Source organism: Nylanderia fulva, unplaced genomic scaffold (assembly GCF_048542155.1).
Source record: "Nylanderia fulva isolate GAGA-0341 unplaced genomic scaffold, ASM4854215v1 Scaffold1431, whole genome shotgun sequence".
Lineage (NCBI taxonomy): Eukaryota > Metazoa > Arthropoda > Insecta > Hymenoptera > Formicidae > Nylanderia > Nylanderia fulva.
In genome coordinates, this window is record NW_028189657.1 from 1 (window position 1) to 15,991 (window position 15,991).

Consider the following 15,991-nt stretch of genomic DNA (forward strand, 5'->3'; position numbering starts at 1 on the left):
TAATGGTATTCAAAGGTAAACAAATATTAACTTTGGAAAAAAGTTAATAAAAGTTAAAAGTTATTAATTTTTTAACTTTTTTCTAATTAATTATTTATTATAGACTAGACCTAAGGCTCGTTCTACAATACGTTGTATGTCACAGTCGGATGTCGGAACGTAAGCGATGATCCAATGAGAAAATTTCTTTTTCGAAAACAAAATTTCCTCATTGGACAATCGCTTATGTTTCGACATCCGACTGTGACATACGGCATATTGTAGAACAGGCCTAACTGACGCAACGTTCAGAAAAACGCGCACGCGCGAAAAACTCAACAGTGATGCCATCTCACCGCACTCGTCGTCTAGTGAATAAAGGCATCGTGCACGCTTGAAATTCGGTCATTTCATCTGGCGGCTTCTTCGAGGTTCTTTCGAACGCTCGTGGACACGTGCTTTTTTGGTGAAAAATCTTCGAGAACCTCGTTTTCTTCAGACTCGAACAGTGAACCTAAGAAAGTGCTTGGAACCACTGCAAAATTTTTCGATTCGACGATTAAAAGCGTGTTTTAAAAATTATGGAAAATTACGTATTAAGCGATATCAAACCGGCTGACGTACCTCTACCCGATGACGGTCTGTCCGCTGAACAATTGTTCGCCGCTGGTGACGGTCTAACTTACAACGACTTCATCATCCTGCCGAATTACATTGACTTTACGGCGGACGAGGTCGATCTACTGTCACCCTTGACTAGAAAAATCATGCTGAAGGCACCCCTTGTGTCCTCCCCCATGGACACTGTCACAGAATCGGACATGGCCATCGCCATGGCCCTGTCAGGTGGGATCGGGATAATTCACCATAATTGTACCGCCGAATATCAGGCTAACGAGGTGCACAAGGTACTTTGGAAGAGACTCTTCTTAGAAGAATTGATTCAAGTTTTATGAAGAAGAACCCACTGCGCTAATCTTACATGAAATTGAATTTGCAATGATCAGCTGATTTTCTCATATGTTCTTTTTTAGGGATCCCAAATCTGAAGGATTTGCAAAAAACATATATTTAAATTTATATATATAATATACAGGGTGTTTCCAGGTTGAATAGCTTTCCAAACTTAAAATATGAATTTAGGACTTTAAAACAAACATTTTATCTGGAAGTTTGCTTGCAAACGCTTCCTTGAAGAGATTAAAAAAATTTTGAACTATAGGAATGAACTATAGGATCCTCTATTGCTTTACACTAATCAATTTAATGTAATTATTAAATATTTTGTTCAAAATGACCTCCAGCGTGGAGACAAGCATTGCACCTACCAATAACAGACTGAATAGCTGAGTGACATTGTCATTATTTTAAACAAAATATTTAAGGATTGTAACTGTCCATTATTTGAACCTGTTATATCTCTTTCATCAATCATAAGCTACAACACGTAAGAAAACCAAGTTTGATCAAGATTCAGTTTTATATAGGATTAGCACAGAAGTCTTTCTCACTTTTTTCACATATATCATTCAAAATTAATTGTATTTTATTTAAATGTTCATTTAAATATTCACACATATATTTGTACATTTATAGGTAAAGAAATACAAGCATGGTTTTATTAGGGACCCAGTTGTGTTGGCGCCGCACCATACAGTTAATGATGTTTTGAACGTGAAGGCTGAGCATGGTTTCAGCGGAGTGCCTGTCACAGATACAGGCAAAGTTGGTGGTAAACTGCTAGGAATCGTTACTTCGAGGGACATCGACTTCCTCGAGCGTTTACCGAATTATCAACTTAAAACACTCAATTCCATAATGACGACTCTGGAGAATCTGATCATTGCCCCGGCTGGGGTGACGTTGCAAGAGGCGAATGTTATTTTGGAGAAGTCAAAGAAGGGCAAGCTCCCGATTGTAAACGAACGGGGCGAGCTCGTCTCGCTGATGGCGAGGACCGACTTGAAGAAGAACCGTAGCTACCCGAACGCCAGCAAAGACGAGAACAAGCAATTACTGGTGGGTGCCGCGATAGGCACCCGCGATACGGACAAGCAGCGATTGGAGCTGCTGGTAGCTGCCGGCGTGGACGTGGTCGTGTTGGATTCGTCCCAAGGCAACTCCATATATCAAATCGACATGATTAAATACATCAAGTTGCAGTATCCGGATCTACAGGTGATCGCCGGCAATATAGTGACCACGAGGCAGGCCAAGAATCTTATAGAGGCGGGAGCGGACGCGCTACGCGTTGGAATGGGTTCTGGATCTATCTGTATAACACAGGAGGTGATGGCCGTGGGAAGGCCACAGGCCACGGCCGTCTACAAGGTCTCCGAATACGCCAGGAAATTCGGAATACCGGTCATAGCAGACGGTGGTATTCAATCTATCGGACACATCATCAAAGGTCTCAGTTTAGGCGCTAGTACAGTCATGATGGGTTCCCTATTGGCCGGAACATCCGAAGCTCCGGGCGAATATTTCTTCAGTGACGGAGTTCGTCTTAAAAAGTACAGGGGCATGGGCTCCTTAGAGGCCATGGATAGGAAGGACGCCAAAGGTTCAGCGATGGATAGATATTTTCATAACGAGATGGACAAATTGAAAGTGGCCCAAGGTGTCAGCGGCTCCATAGTCGATAAGGGCTCAGTACTTAAATTCTCGCCTTATTTAACCTGCGGCATCAAACACGGGTGTCAGGATATCGGTGCGAGATCGCTCGCCGCCCTGAGATCTATGATGTATAGTGGAGAATTGAAGTTTGAAAGGAGAACATATTCTGCTCAGCAAGAGGGCAATGTACACAGCCTATTCTCCTATGAGAAAAGGCTCTTTTAATTAGAAAGTAAAATAAAAAGTCATAGAAAAAGGAAAACACGCGTTATACGCGCGAAATGGTACCTGCATTTAATCGAGTAGCAGTTATTTTACAAGATAAACATGTAAAAATTTGCACAAATCTATTTTTGTCAAAAATGCAATATGAGATATATTTCTCTCACTCGTATTTCGAAAATGTATTGTTTGTTTTGAAACAATTTTCAATGATTAGAAAAATGCCAGTTAGTCACTTATAAAAGTTTTATATGTATTTTATTAATGTACGGTGTATCTTTATATGACACTTTTCACATGAGTTTGAAGTATATACATATACATTCTACAATGAGTGATAGATGAAATATATATTAATATTATGATTATTTTGCTATCTAACATTTTAATATTTGATTCATTTATGTATAGGGTGTCCCATAGGAAATTGCTGAAACTAATCAGCTGTCATTTTTTAATGCATGCAGTTATTAAGAAAACAAAAATTGTGTTAAAAAGAGGAAAGTGCAGTTTTTAATAGATATAAATAAAATGGTTATACATACCAGTTTATTTCATTGAAAAAATGCTAATAATCAAATATGTAAACTAATGATAAATATTTTCGAAGTGTGCACCATTTGAATTTGTACAAAATTCTGTTCTTTTACAAAAACTCGTAAAAATTTCTTCTAACATGTCATTTTTAATGTTATTGACGATCTCTTTAATAGCTGTTATTAAATCTGGCATTGTTGAAAATATTTATCATTAGTTTATGTGATTTTATGTGATTATTAGCACTTTTTTCATTACTTTTTATTAATAAAATAAACTGCCTGGTATACAAATGTTTTATTTATATTCATTAAAAACTGTAGACTTTGAAGCTGATTAGGCAGCAATTTCCTATGGGACATCCTGTATAATGTTGATACATAGGTATAGTTTGTGATTTTCTTAATTGGATATAAAATATACACAACCATTATATATGTGTATATATATATAAACATTAAGAAATTGCAGGTATATCTGCAAAATAATCTTAGCAATGCCAAAACGGGATCACTTTCTACATATAATTTATATAGTTTAATTAAATATCTATTAATTAAATAATTTGCTCGTTTATTGATCGACTCATTATTTTATAATTTAACATATAATTTACGCAAAGTTTCTTTCGTACTTTTTAGTGTAAATCTGTTTAAACTTTTCCCAAATTAAGATCTAAATCTAAAACGTTTTCTAATGTGGTTTAGAAATTTTAAAGTTATTAATCTAACAATATATTAAATCGAATATATTGAAATCTCTTATCAAATACTGTTAGCCAATATATTTTATACAGTATATTCTTATAGTAAGCTGTATATTTTAAATAAAAATCACTTGATATTACAAACATATTATTTATATTTTTGTTAGTCCTTTTTTTGGTTGATATTAGAGAAAGAATTAAAAAAATATATAGTATAATATATACAGGGTGTCCGGTAATTCGCGCCCACGGAGTACATAGCGATATTCCTCATGGAAAACTGAGTCAAAAAGTCCTGAGCCATTTTTTTCTATAATGCATAATAATTTTTATAATTAACGATAGAAAAAGGCATGTCAAAGGCGCGCGCAAAAGAATAGCGTCTTGCCATAAGCATAGTGCCTTGCATAGTGTGCTCACGCACATCGCTACACGCGCGGTTTACCATTATTAGTAATAATGATTAGTGTTATTATGGTTTAACATTATTAGTAATTACGGCTTTGTTATGCATTATAGAAAAAAATGGCTCAGGACTTTTTGACTCAGTTTTCCATGAGGAATATCACTATGTACTCCGTGGGCGCGAATTACCGGACACCCAGTATAAAGGTTTATTTCTCCAAAGTTTAGGCCGCAATAGGTAATTTAAGTCATAAGAATAAGAAATTGATCAATCATTAAAGTATGAGAATACTCGACTTTCGATCAAGATCAAGATTGATGTGAACAAATAAGATAAGGATACTAAATTATTTATCAAAAATTTTGCTACATCCAAAAAACTACTCAAGCTTTTTTAGATTTTTTTCAATTAAACGAGTGGATATATATAGCTACTATAAATATTATTTGCGAGTCTGTTTTGAGTACTTTAATTTATCAAATACTTTTATACTTTTATTTTTTTAATTAAAAAAAAATTTTTTTAATTTTATTTTTTTAAATGTATTTTTTTAACCCGGTAAAAATTTTTTATATATGTATATATATATATATATATATATATATATATATATTTATATTTAAGTCAAATACATGCATGTTTTGTTAGATTGAATATGTTATATTTTGATTTAAATATTTTTATATGTTCAATATTAACAAAATATTTAGTTGAACGGTTTAGGCAAGTCAATAATTTTTTTCAGTGTATAAATTGAAGGATTTAATATTCATGTTAATTTTTGATGACAAAAACACCATAAATATATAATAACATCAACTATTTCGGCATTGGGCTCCAGCGGTTTTTGATACTTCGCTGAACACCTCAAAAGCAATTAATCGCAAATCTTTCGATGATCCTGCTATCATCGCAGGATTTAGCGCGCGTGCGTCGTTTGTAGTAAAATTAAGTTACTGCGCAACGCGAAACTCGATATCGCAATAAATTTGTCCAATCACGAATCAATCATAGAAATTCGCTACTTTCACTACTTCATTTGCGATCGGAAACGAAGGACCTCGTGCTTTGTGGTCTCGAATAATTCTTCCTTCCGTTTTAAGAGCTTGTGCTGATAAGACGTGTACATACGTGAGTATAATTCCTTATAAGGAATTTTCTAGAAAAGTTCGTCGTGATTTTCACTTACTACTTATAATACGTCGCGAATATCGTGAGTATAAAAATCGTATCTGGTTCGCGCGAATAATAAAATTTAATAAATGCGTTTTGTGTCGAGTGTCTTTCGTTCGTATTCTTCGGAAAATCTGTGCCATTCGAAAAGTCGATCGTTTCGTCGTCATTTTCGCCACGTGGCAAGATTTTCTGGCTTTTGTGCTCAAGAGGACTTTCAGCTTATAAGCTCGGGATATTTGGTAAGTCTTTCTGTATCAAGCGATCAATGTTACAATTAGTGTCGAGAAACTATATTTTTTTGTGTCTAAAATTATACAGGGTGTCACTTAATTGGCGTCCATATATAGCGATATTCCTCGTGGAAAACTGAGTCAAAAAGTCCTGAGCCATTTTTTTCTATAATGCATAATAAAGCCGTAATTACTAATAATGTTAAGCTATAATAACACTAATCATTATTACTAATGGTAAACCGCACGTGTGGCGGTGTGCGTGAGCGGACGATGTAAGGCACTATGCTTATGGCAAGATGCTATATCCTTTTGCGCGCGCCTTTGACATTTTTGCCTTTTTCTATCTTTAATAATGAAAATTATTATGCATTATAGAAAAAAAATGGGTCAGGACTTTTTGACTCATTATCGCTATGTAAATAGTGGGCGCCAATTAAGTGACACCCTGTATATATATTTTTTTATTTTTTGGAAAAATTTTCCATACGAGTTTTATGTGCTATATTTTTAAAATTTTAAAATAATTTTAAATAAATAATAAATAAAATTAATAAAATTTTAAAAATAATATTTTTAATAGTAATAATTAACAATTTTGAATTTACACAAATGCCATTTTTATAGTTTTTATCTTTTCTATAAATATAAAAAAGTTATAATAAAGCTAATTAATTTACTAATAAAAAATTGTAATTAATATAAAATCTCTTACAGGAACTGGCTTTTGTGTTGCTCAAGAAGATTTTCAGCTCAAACAACCACCCATCTACTCGGCATATTTGGTAAGTCTTTATACTTACCTGTATCAAGCGAATGTTACAATTAGTGTCGAGAAACTATATTTTTTTGTGTCTAAAATTATATATATATTTTTATTTTTTGACAAAATTTTCCATACTATTATGTACTATAATTTTTACATTTTAAAATAATTTTAAATAAATAATAAAATTAATAAAATTTTAAAAATAATAAAATTTTTAATAGTAATTAAAAATTTTGAATTTGTACTGATGCAATTTTTATAAATTTTATCTTTCCTATAAATGCAAAAAAATTATAATAAAGCTATAATTAATTTACTAATAAAAAATTGTAATTAATATAAAATCTCTTACAGGAACTGACTTTTGTGCTCAAGAAGATTTTTAGCTCAAACAACCATCCATTTACTCGACATATTTGGCAAGTCTTTATAATTTAATTAAATAATATTCTATTTTTAATATATTTATTAAGAAATGGCATTTCGAGTCTGTCGCAGATAATCATGCAATTTTTTTTACATTTTTCGTTTCTTTTGAGATTTTGTTTCTCGTCATATTTGTTGTTGGAATCGAAATCATATATATAAATCGTCCTTTAAGGCAGTAATATTAATATAATTCTGGTTCTTTATATACTTTCTAGTTATGTATACACTACGGTGTATACAAGTCAATCAAATAAATTATATATAAAGCTCACTTTTATTTGCCATTTTTATAAATTTCTTTATTTAAATAAATAATAATTTACGTACACCCCGTACGTAAATATTATTTCTCTGAAGAAACTCTGAATTACTCTAAAAAATTTTAAAATATCTGAAATGTTTTTAATTTTTTCAGACAAACTCTGAAAATCTGTAATAAACTCTGAATAACTCTGAGTAACTTCAAATAAACTATGAAAACAATTTGAAAAAACTATAAATTTTTCTTGTAATTGAAACATGTTATTAGAATTTTTCAGAAAATTTTTAGACTTTTATAGAAATTTTTACAAGATTTTTTAGATTTTTTTCAAAAATTTGGTACAAAACTTGGTATTGAGAATAATAGATTTTTTTAGATGTTTTTCAGACTTCAAATATTTTTTTGAGATTTGTAAAATGAAGTTAGGAAGATTAAAAAAACACAAAATTCATATTTTATAAAAAATTTTATATGTTACGATGGAAAAAGTTATAACAGATTAAAACAACTAATCTGAGGAGAGTCAACTACTAAGTACATCATATGTACACGAGATTTCAATAGTGGTTAACTCCTCGAGCTAATTTCATTACAATGTATTTTAAATTAAAATTTAAGATATTGCAACATGTTCTTTGGCAAATAATATAAATATCGCTTTAATAATGTAATTGTATGTAGCAACTGAAAATTTTCTTTTTACTTAATCATAAAATTGAATATAGAAAGTTGCATGTATGTTTTGTAGAAATAAAAAATACTTAATCGCCTCGGCGATCCAATTAGCGATGTGGCTCGATCTCGACACTTCGACTTATTGCGAAAATCCTGAATTCTACGTGTGAACGCGTCAATTACGTGTTGTTTCATGCTGGACGTATCCTTGCATTCTTGTATTATTGCTTTTAGTTTACAAATACCGCGTAGGAAAAGAGAAATAAGTCTTGAAAAGATAAATAAAAAAATTCATACAAATAAAACGCATTTTTCTGCAATTTATATATAAAAAATAATTATGTGTATACATACATTTACAGATATACAAAATAAAAATTAGAAAGTTGCTGAAACTATTTGATTATTATTAAAAAAAATTTTTTTTAATCAAACTGTTTTGCGTATAGAAACTTTTATTACGATCAATTTTATTACAATATAGTATACAAAAATTATATAAAGCAATAATCTTTTGCCTATCACTATTTATATATATATATATTTTTTATGTTTTTTGTACACTAAAAATTGATTTCTTTTATTCTATCCATTTTTTCAAATGATAACCAAAATTTTAATTTTCTAATTATTATTTCGTACATACACATATGTTTCTGTATGTGTGTGTATGTAACATATTAAATATGTTTATAATTGTTGGAATTTTACTCTGAGAGAGAGACGGAGCATGTAAAGCACACACTTATATTTTGTTATATAAGAGAAATAATACATCTAATTAGTTTTACATATGTTAATGCTTTAACAAGATAAACACTAAATGTATAATACTTTCTATATGTATAAGACTGTTTTCTATAAGACTGCTGCGCACGGAAAAGCGATCGGTCAGTGAGCAAAACGGATAAATCATTCTGAACCCAAAGAAAATAAATATATTGTATAAGGTATCATAACACACACGTTCGACCTTATACCTTCGCGCTCTACATGAAAATATTAACATCTCATACCGCTTAATTTGAATTGAGATTATTCTTTCTAACAATAATAACAATAATTTATATTTAAACACTTATTTAAATAAAGAACATTTTTTTATTTAAATAAAGAATTGTTATATATTTACCAATTTTAATTAATACTTCAACTTTTAATTTCTGCGTAATACGCATTTGTAGGATATTATAAATATCAAAATGATTATACTGTTTATAAAATAATACTTTGTTTTCATATTATATGCAATAGATAATAGAAACAAACCAATCGCTTGCTTTATAAAAATTAAAAATTGCATTTATTTGACAAAAGTTATTTTTCAATTTATATTCATCAAATCTTTTTTATTTGATCTGAGTACGTGTGCTTGCCTATAGAAATTTGAAATCTCGCAATTTTCTTAAAACTTCTTTTTTGGAAAAAGAAGTTTTAAGAAGATTCCGAAATTGTTATTTATACTGCGCTTTGTTTCTTGCGCTTTAGATTATTACTTGCCTATTATTTTGTTATACATATATCATCGTATATTCAGTCAATCTTTATAATTAAAGTCATACGTTTTATACTTTCAAACGTTTCACGTTTTATAAATTCAAGTACATAAAACCAAATTTTAGTTATATATATTTACTTTATTTTTATTAGTCACATATTTTAATAATTTGTTCAATTCCTAAGTATGTGAATTGACCCATAGAATTGTCAGAATCTTCCGTTTGTTACTTCATACACAGCAGATGTGGTACTTAAAAATGTTTTTGTACATTTTGGAAGAGTTAGCAATAAAACCTATATCTTAATTATCGCTATGTAAATGAGGTATTCTACATGATACAATCCATTTTCGTATTTCCTTTATTTCATCAAACTTTGAATCATCTTCATCAGATTCTAAATCAAAACTATGCCTTCTTTCATTCATATATTACTCTGAATTAGCAAGGCTATGTCTTATTCTTTCGTCATTTGTATCATTAAAATGATCTGAATTATTTTAAGCAATAAAATTAATATTATTTAGAAATATATATAAATAAAATAAATAGAGTAATAAAATTCTTTGTTAATATACTCACGCATCTTTCATTATGCGATATCTCTTAGTAATTTACTTCTTGATTTGAATCTTTATTTCTTGTAACAGATAATATTCTAAGTTGCTTTAATTGCTCAAGTTTTTTCTTTCTTGCTCTATATTTTTTTACGCAATCACACATTTTTTATTAATTTAAGTGATTCACCAAATACACAAAATTGTGTTTACATCAACGTAAAACGAATAACCTATATATGTCATATACCATCACGATCATTGACAACTCAACTGATGAAAAACTGATCAGAAATCGACCAAAAATTTTTTATTATTATGATAAATATTTTGTGAAAATTTGATCCACATATTGTATAGTAAAACTGCTCTAATTAATTTTGCAAAAAATTTGATCCATATAATTGTATAATAAAACTGCTCTAATTAATTTTGCGAAGATTTGATCCATATATTGTATAGAAAAACTGCTTTTATTAATTTTGTCCAATTGCTATGCAGTTACTATGCAATATTTTTATATATAAAGAGAAATCAGTAATACTAGATAGTAACTAGCCCCGTGTTTAGTCCAACTGCACAAATTTCTACCAGGGTGATTAAAAGTGAAATAAAATTTATCCTGTACTTATCTTATACGCATATAACAAATATATGTATATGTACATTTTTTTAATAATTTTCTTATTTGCATTGAAATTATTTCTTACAATTACTTTACGTTGTTAATCATTAATATAACTCTTAACAAACGCTTCTATTTCATTTTTTATTATTTTATCTATTATATTTCATCGATATTTTACTTATATTAATAATTATATTAATAGCTCCCGCACGGAACAAAAACCTCTAATGGATGTTCAGTAGACGTCCATCATGGAAATTTAAAACCTCCATTAGACGTCCACGTAAACTCTTATGGACTTCTACTAGACATCCATAGTTCCGCATTTGCTATTTCCATTCGACATCCATTAGACATACTCATAGATGTCATATGGATGTAATACAGAGTAATTATGGATATTTCAAAAACTGATGAATGGATAATGGATATACATTAGAGGTTATATAGATGAATAATGAACATCTACTAGAGATGATATAGATGATTTATGGATGTTTCTAAAATATTTCTAGCTTAATTATTAAAGAAGACGATTGGAAACACACACAAAAATGCAGAAATTGTAAAAAATTTTTTCTGTTTTTATTGTAAAATTAATAATAATCACATATACAAATAAAAAATATACAATTAATATAAATAAAAAATATTTTGCAATAACGCACGAATATATTAATAAAAACTTAATAAAAGAAATTTTTACTGAATTTGCAATTAAATATTTAATAAAATAAAATACGTTGAACTCTGAAAACTATTTAACTTATTATATACTATTATAATTAATGTAAATGTATATGGATTGTTCATCTGAAACATACGTAAAATTTATTAATAATAAGCTTATTATTGTAAGACTTAGACAGTAAGCGCGAATTAACCAATCATAATGAGAGAGACGAGAAAGAGACTCGCAAAAATACTATGATTGATCAATTCGCTTACTATCTAAGTCTTACAATATTTATACTTTCCTTTATGTGGCTTACAGTGCTTTTAGTTTTTTTACTCTAAAGTTGCGTTCCGATATTTATACTCACTTCTGAAAATCTATATTATTTGTACATATATATGTAACTGTATAATAGTATATATTTTCAGTACTAATAATTAATATTGGAATGCATTTAATGTTTTATTACCGCTTACATCTTTGTGTGTCATCGAGGCAATGTGAAAATTTTATTTATGTGCAATAGCCTTAAGGCCTGAGGGCCATTACACGTGAACAAAATTTTAGCATTGAATTCATGACACACATGTTAAATTTTTATTTATTTTATTTTTTTAAGAAGTCTCAGATCTGCATATATAAGTTATTTGAAACTTATATATTGCGTTTCATCATTGACTTCTATAAAAATAACCTGAAAATAAACTAGATGTATTATTATTGCACATAAACAAAAATAGTGACAACAAATTAAAATTATCAAGCTATGTGGTATTAAATAAAATAATTGATATATTTTTTACTATTTTATAATAATGTATTTTTTCTTTTATATATTATTAATTTTATAGATCTTTTATAGATTTTTATCTATTATAGATTATTAAGATCTTTTATAAATTATTAATTTGAATTTTCCATTGATGAATGGCGATCGGGTGAACCATTGTTTTCGTCTCTAACGGTCCGCTTTTTTCATTATTGTATCTTGCCTTGGAATGCCTAAACCACTCCATGACTCTTCGTTGTATTTTTGTTCGATCAGAATCCGAGATATTGTGAAGTATGGATCCTGAAAATATTTAATGTTTAATTTTCGAGATATTTCACCGTTCGGTACTTTTTATACACTCTGTATATATATTCAAAGGCATTTTTGTTTATAAATTAATTATTTATAAACAACGTATAAACTTACTGAAAATAACTTTCATTAACTCTAAATTTTGTAATGGATATTTTCCACGTCGGCCTTCCCAATTGTAATTTTCCGCCAATTTATTTGAGAATACTTTATAAAGTGTTCTCTTTACCGCATCATCGACGCCTGATCCACCAATTGCTTATATATATATGCGCGTTATAATAAGAATAAAAGTAATATTATTATTAAAGTTAATAACGATCTCTTTTTCTTAACAGCAATTTCCAATTATTTTCCATAATACATTTTATTGTGAATTGAAACGTTTACTGAAAATTGATTATGCAATAAACTTATGAATTTTATAATAATTAGAAATATATTATATATAGGGTGAACCCCTATATATAATATAGGGATATATAGGGTGATTTATAATGTTAATGACAAAAATATCTTGTAACATATGCATTCAATTAAGAAAAAGATTTTAGACAAAAGTTGCAAGTACCAAGGGGGACATATATGATACCATACCAGTTATTTTTTTGCTCTCTTGCTTTTTTATCGAAATATATGTAAAGGTCACTTTCGATTTTTTAAATGTTGTTGGGTATCCTTAATTAAAAAAATGAAAGTGACCTTTACATCTTGATAAAAAAAAGGCTAAGCAAAGACTATATGGTCCTATTATATGTCCCTCGTATTAAAACCATGACACTAATTATTGTTATATAAGACATTTCTTCATATGCATATTTTAGGATACATACACAATCTATTACAAAAGTTCGGGAACTTTTGGGACAGGCCGTACATTTTACAAAATTTACAAAGTATCGTTAACGTTTATGAATGGTTCACCCTATGTATTCAGTTACTAAAATATATAGATATGTGCTAACTTACTATTTCAGTGTTCTCTTGGGAATTAGCAGTTTTTAAAATTTCCTCAATTTCCGTTAATTGGGCTCTAGTTTCTAAAGGAAATCGACTTTTAGCGCCTTCGTAAGAAAATCTCGTATTTTCACATTCTGTGCTTCTGTTGCTTTTGTCCACTAAAATATCCAATAGAGATAGTGCTTGTCTCATATCGTATTTTACAGTTGCTATTTCTCTAGTCAATCTCTTTAAATGATCCACTGTAAATAGTATTTTTAATTATTAATAAACGAATAAATGTGTGTGTATATATATCATGTAAATTTCAAAAATCTACATTTTCCGTTTATTAGTAAAACTCTATTAGTATACCGAAATAATATATAGTTTTGTATACTATATATTATCATTTTATATACTATATAAAAGTTCATATGTTATTTCGGTATATAGATAGTAAATAGAGTTTTACTAATAAAAAGAACAAAATGTAGATTTTTGAAATTTATACTACACACACACACACCAGTAACGTATTATTGTATGCATATAAATGTATGTAATATATATATATATATATATATATATATATATATATATATATATATATATAAAACATGAATTAAAATTGCATTACACATGTTGATTTATCAAGAAATACAGCAGACAAGACGATGTATTATTTTGATATATGTATATAATTATTTTGACAATAAAAAGAATATATATAAAATGTTGCTTTTTGAAATTATTTGAAATTAATAGTTTTAATTTTTTTTAAATCAATAGTTTTGTATTAAAATATGTATAAATTATAATTATTTTTTTTTATTTCTTTCAAATACACCCCCCCCACACACACACACAGAGTTAAATACCCAGATAGCACAAGATATCGAAAAGAATTCATTTATATGTCATCAATTTTGAGTCCTTTTTCAAGTGCATATAAAATTCATTTTAAAAATGAATTCTATACATATAACTATGCATATATAAAATATAAGGCGCATATTTAAACAATTAATTGTAGTGAAACATTACATATAATAGATGCTTTAAAACTATACAATACACACACACACGCACACACACGCACACACACACACATATATATATATATATAGTTACGTCGAGAATCTATTATGTATAAAATCATATAATATTTAAAAAATTATTGTTAAAATATGCCTTATATTTTATGCATTATATCTTTATTATATATTTACTTACTAATTGCAGCTTGTGAAGACTGATCTTTTAAATTGTTATTTTCCTTTTCTTCATTTGTATATCGATTTTCTCGCGCATATATGTAGATCGATCAACTTCCTTAATTTATTAACATGTCGATTATGTACTACATTGTTTCGATTTTTTTCTTTTGTAACGATGCATGGTTCTTCATCTATTTCGTATGAAGTATCGTTGTCATTTGCATCTGTACATGAAATATATTATAAATACTTTCCTCTTTTTCAATTGCCTTTTAAACGAATTTGTTATCCGTTTTTTTAAAAGGGGAAGGGTATTTGCATAATTTTCCCTTTTTACTTTGTAGCCAATTTAGGTAATTACTTGGGAAAACCATCGGAAATTCAACCACGATAATCCTCGACTGACATTTCCTGTGAATTTAAAAAAAAAATTTCGATTTAAACATGTTAACAAAGATACGATTTGTATAAACTATATATATTATAATTAAAATATATAATATCTATATATATATAAAATATATATATTTGATATATATATATATTTTTGGATATATTTAAAATATATATAATTTAAATTTAGACAATCTTTTTTACACACACATATATATAATTATATAATATATATTATATAGTGTGTGTAAAAAAGATTGTCTCAATTCAAAATTTTATCAAATTTACTTTAATTTTTTATTAAACAAATAAAAAACTCAAGATATAAATATAAATTTAAAGTATAAGACGGCAACAAGAAGCCAAATCGCGGATGACAATGCGTTATTCCTAACGAAACTAAATCATTTTTCGTTAGAATTAAATACCGGTGCACAAGGCACCAAATTTTTACTTGGACACGGCCAAGATTTAAATATGAAATAATCTCATATTTGGATTTATTTTACCCCTTTCAATACACCACCCCTTTAAACCACCCCCTACGGAAAATAAATAAATGAATGCAAGGAAAAAATAGATCCGAAAATCCTGAATCGGGATCGACGAGACCCTTTTGTGCCGCGACGGGTCTTCCAGCTGACTATTCAGATCCTTTCGATTCTATACTTTTCTCTTATTTATTAATGTTGTAAAAACATTTTTTAAGCCAGCGTGTATCAAAAATTTAAAGTTTTATACAGCTCTTAATATAATAAAATTTACTAAGACGCAACAAGAGGGGCCCAAAACGCGGATGACAACTTATCCCACCCAAACTAAATCATTTTCGTTAGAAAATACCGGGGCCAAGGCACCAAATTTTGGCCGTGTCCAAGTAAAAATTTGGTGCCTTGCACCGGTATAATTCTAACGAAAAATTATTTATTTCGTTAGATAACGCATTGTCATCCGCGATTGCTCTTGTTGCCCGTCTTATAGTTAAATT

General features: G+C 28.8%; 2 protein-coding genes and 1 long non-coding RNA gene across 3 annotated transcripts; 2 read left to right on the top strand and 1 right to left on the bottom strand.

Moving 5' to 3' along the window:
- The first annotated feature begins 373 nt into the window (after window positions 1–373).
- On the top strand, window positions 374–3,073 carry LOC146724206 (inosine-5'-monophosphate dehydrogenase-like). The gene is made up of 2 exons (XM_085480337.1): window positions 374–887; window positions 1,576–3,073. Exons 1-2 carry the CDS (start codon window positions 561–563, stop codon window positions 2,818–2,820), a joined length of 1,572 nt encoding a protein of 523 aa, XP_085336463.1. The 5' UTR covers window positions 374–560; the 3' UTR covers window positions 2,821–3,073.
- Window positions 3,074–5,412: 2,339 nt separating this feature from the next.
- Window positions 5,413–7,060, top strand: LOC114935497 (uncharacterized). The gene is made up of 3 exons (XR_014924169.1): window positions 5,413–5,881; window positions 6,590–6,657; window positions 6,996–7,060. It is a non-coding gene; the product is annotated as an uncharacterized LOC114935497 (long non-coding RNA).
- A 4,381-nt stretch (window positions 7,061–11,441) lies between these two features.
- Window positions 11,442–14,702, bottom strand: LOC114935498 (uncharacterized). Its single transcript, XM_085480336.1, has 3 exons — window positions 14,627–14,702; window positions 13,421–13,653; window positions 11,442–12,439 (listed from the first exon to the last, which is right to left on the bottom strand). Coding segments are annotated over exons 1-3 (348 nt in total). The 5' UTR covers window positions 14,628–14,702; the 3' UTR covers window positions 11,442–12,325.
- Between the last annotated feature and the right edge of the window lie 1,289 nt (window positions 14,703–15,991).

What these genes read in the sequence shown, in the direction of transcription:
- LOC114935498 (XM_085480336.1), bottom strand. An exon ending in CCCAAGAGAACACTGAAATA is followed by an intron (nt 12,440 to 13,420) that starts GTAAGTTAGCAC and finishes AAATATTTTCAG; the next exon opens with GATCCATACTTCACAATATC.
- LOC146724206 (XM_085480337.1), top strand. Translation starts at nt 561, where the DNA reads ATGGAAAATTACGTATTAAGCGATATCAAACCGGCTGACGTACCTCTA. An exon ending in AGGCTAACGAGGTGCACAAG is followed by an intron (nt 888 to 1,575) that starts GTACTTTGGAAG and finishes GTACATTTATAG; the next exon opens with GTAAAGAAATACAAGCATGG.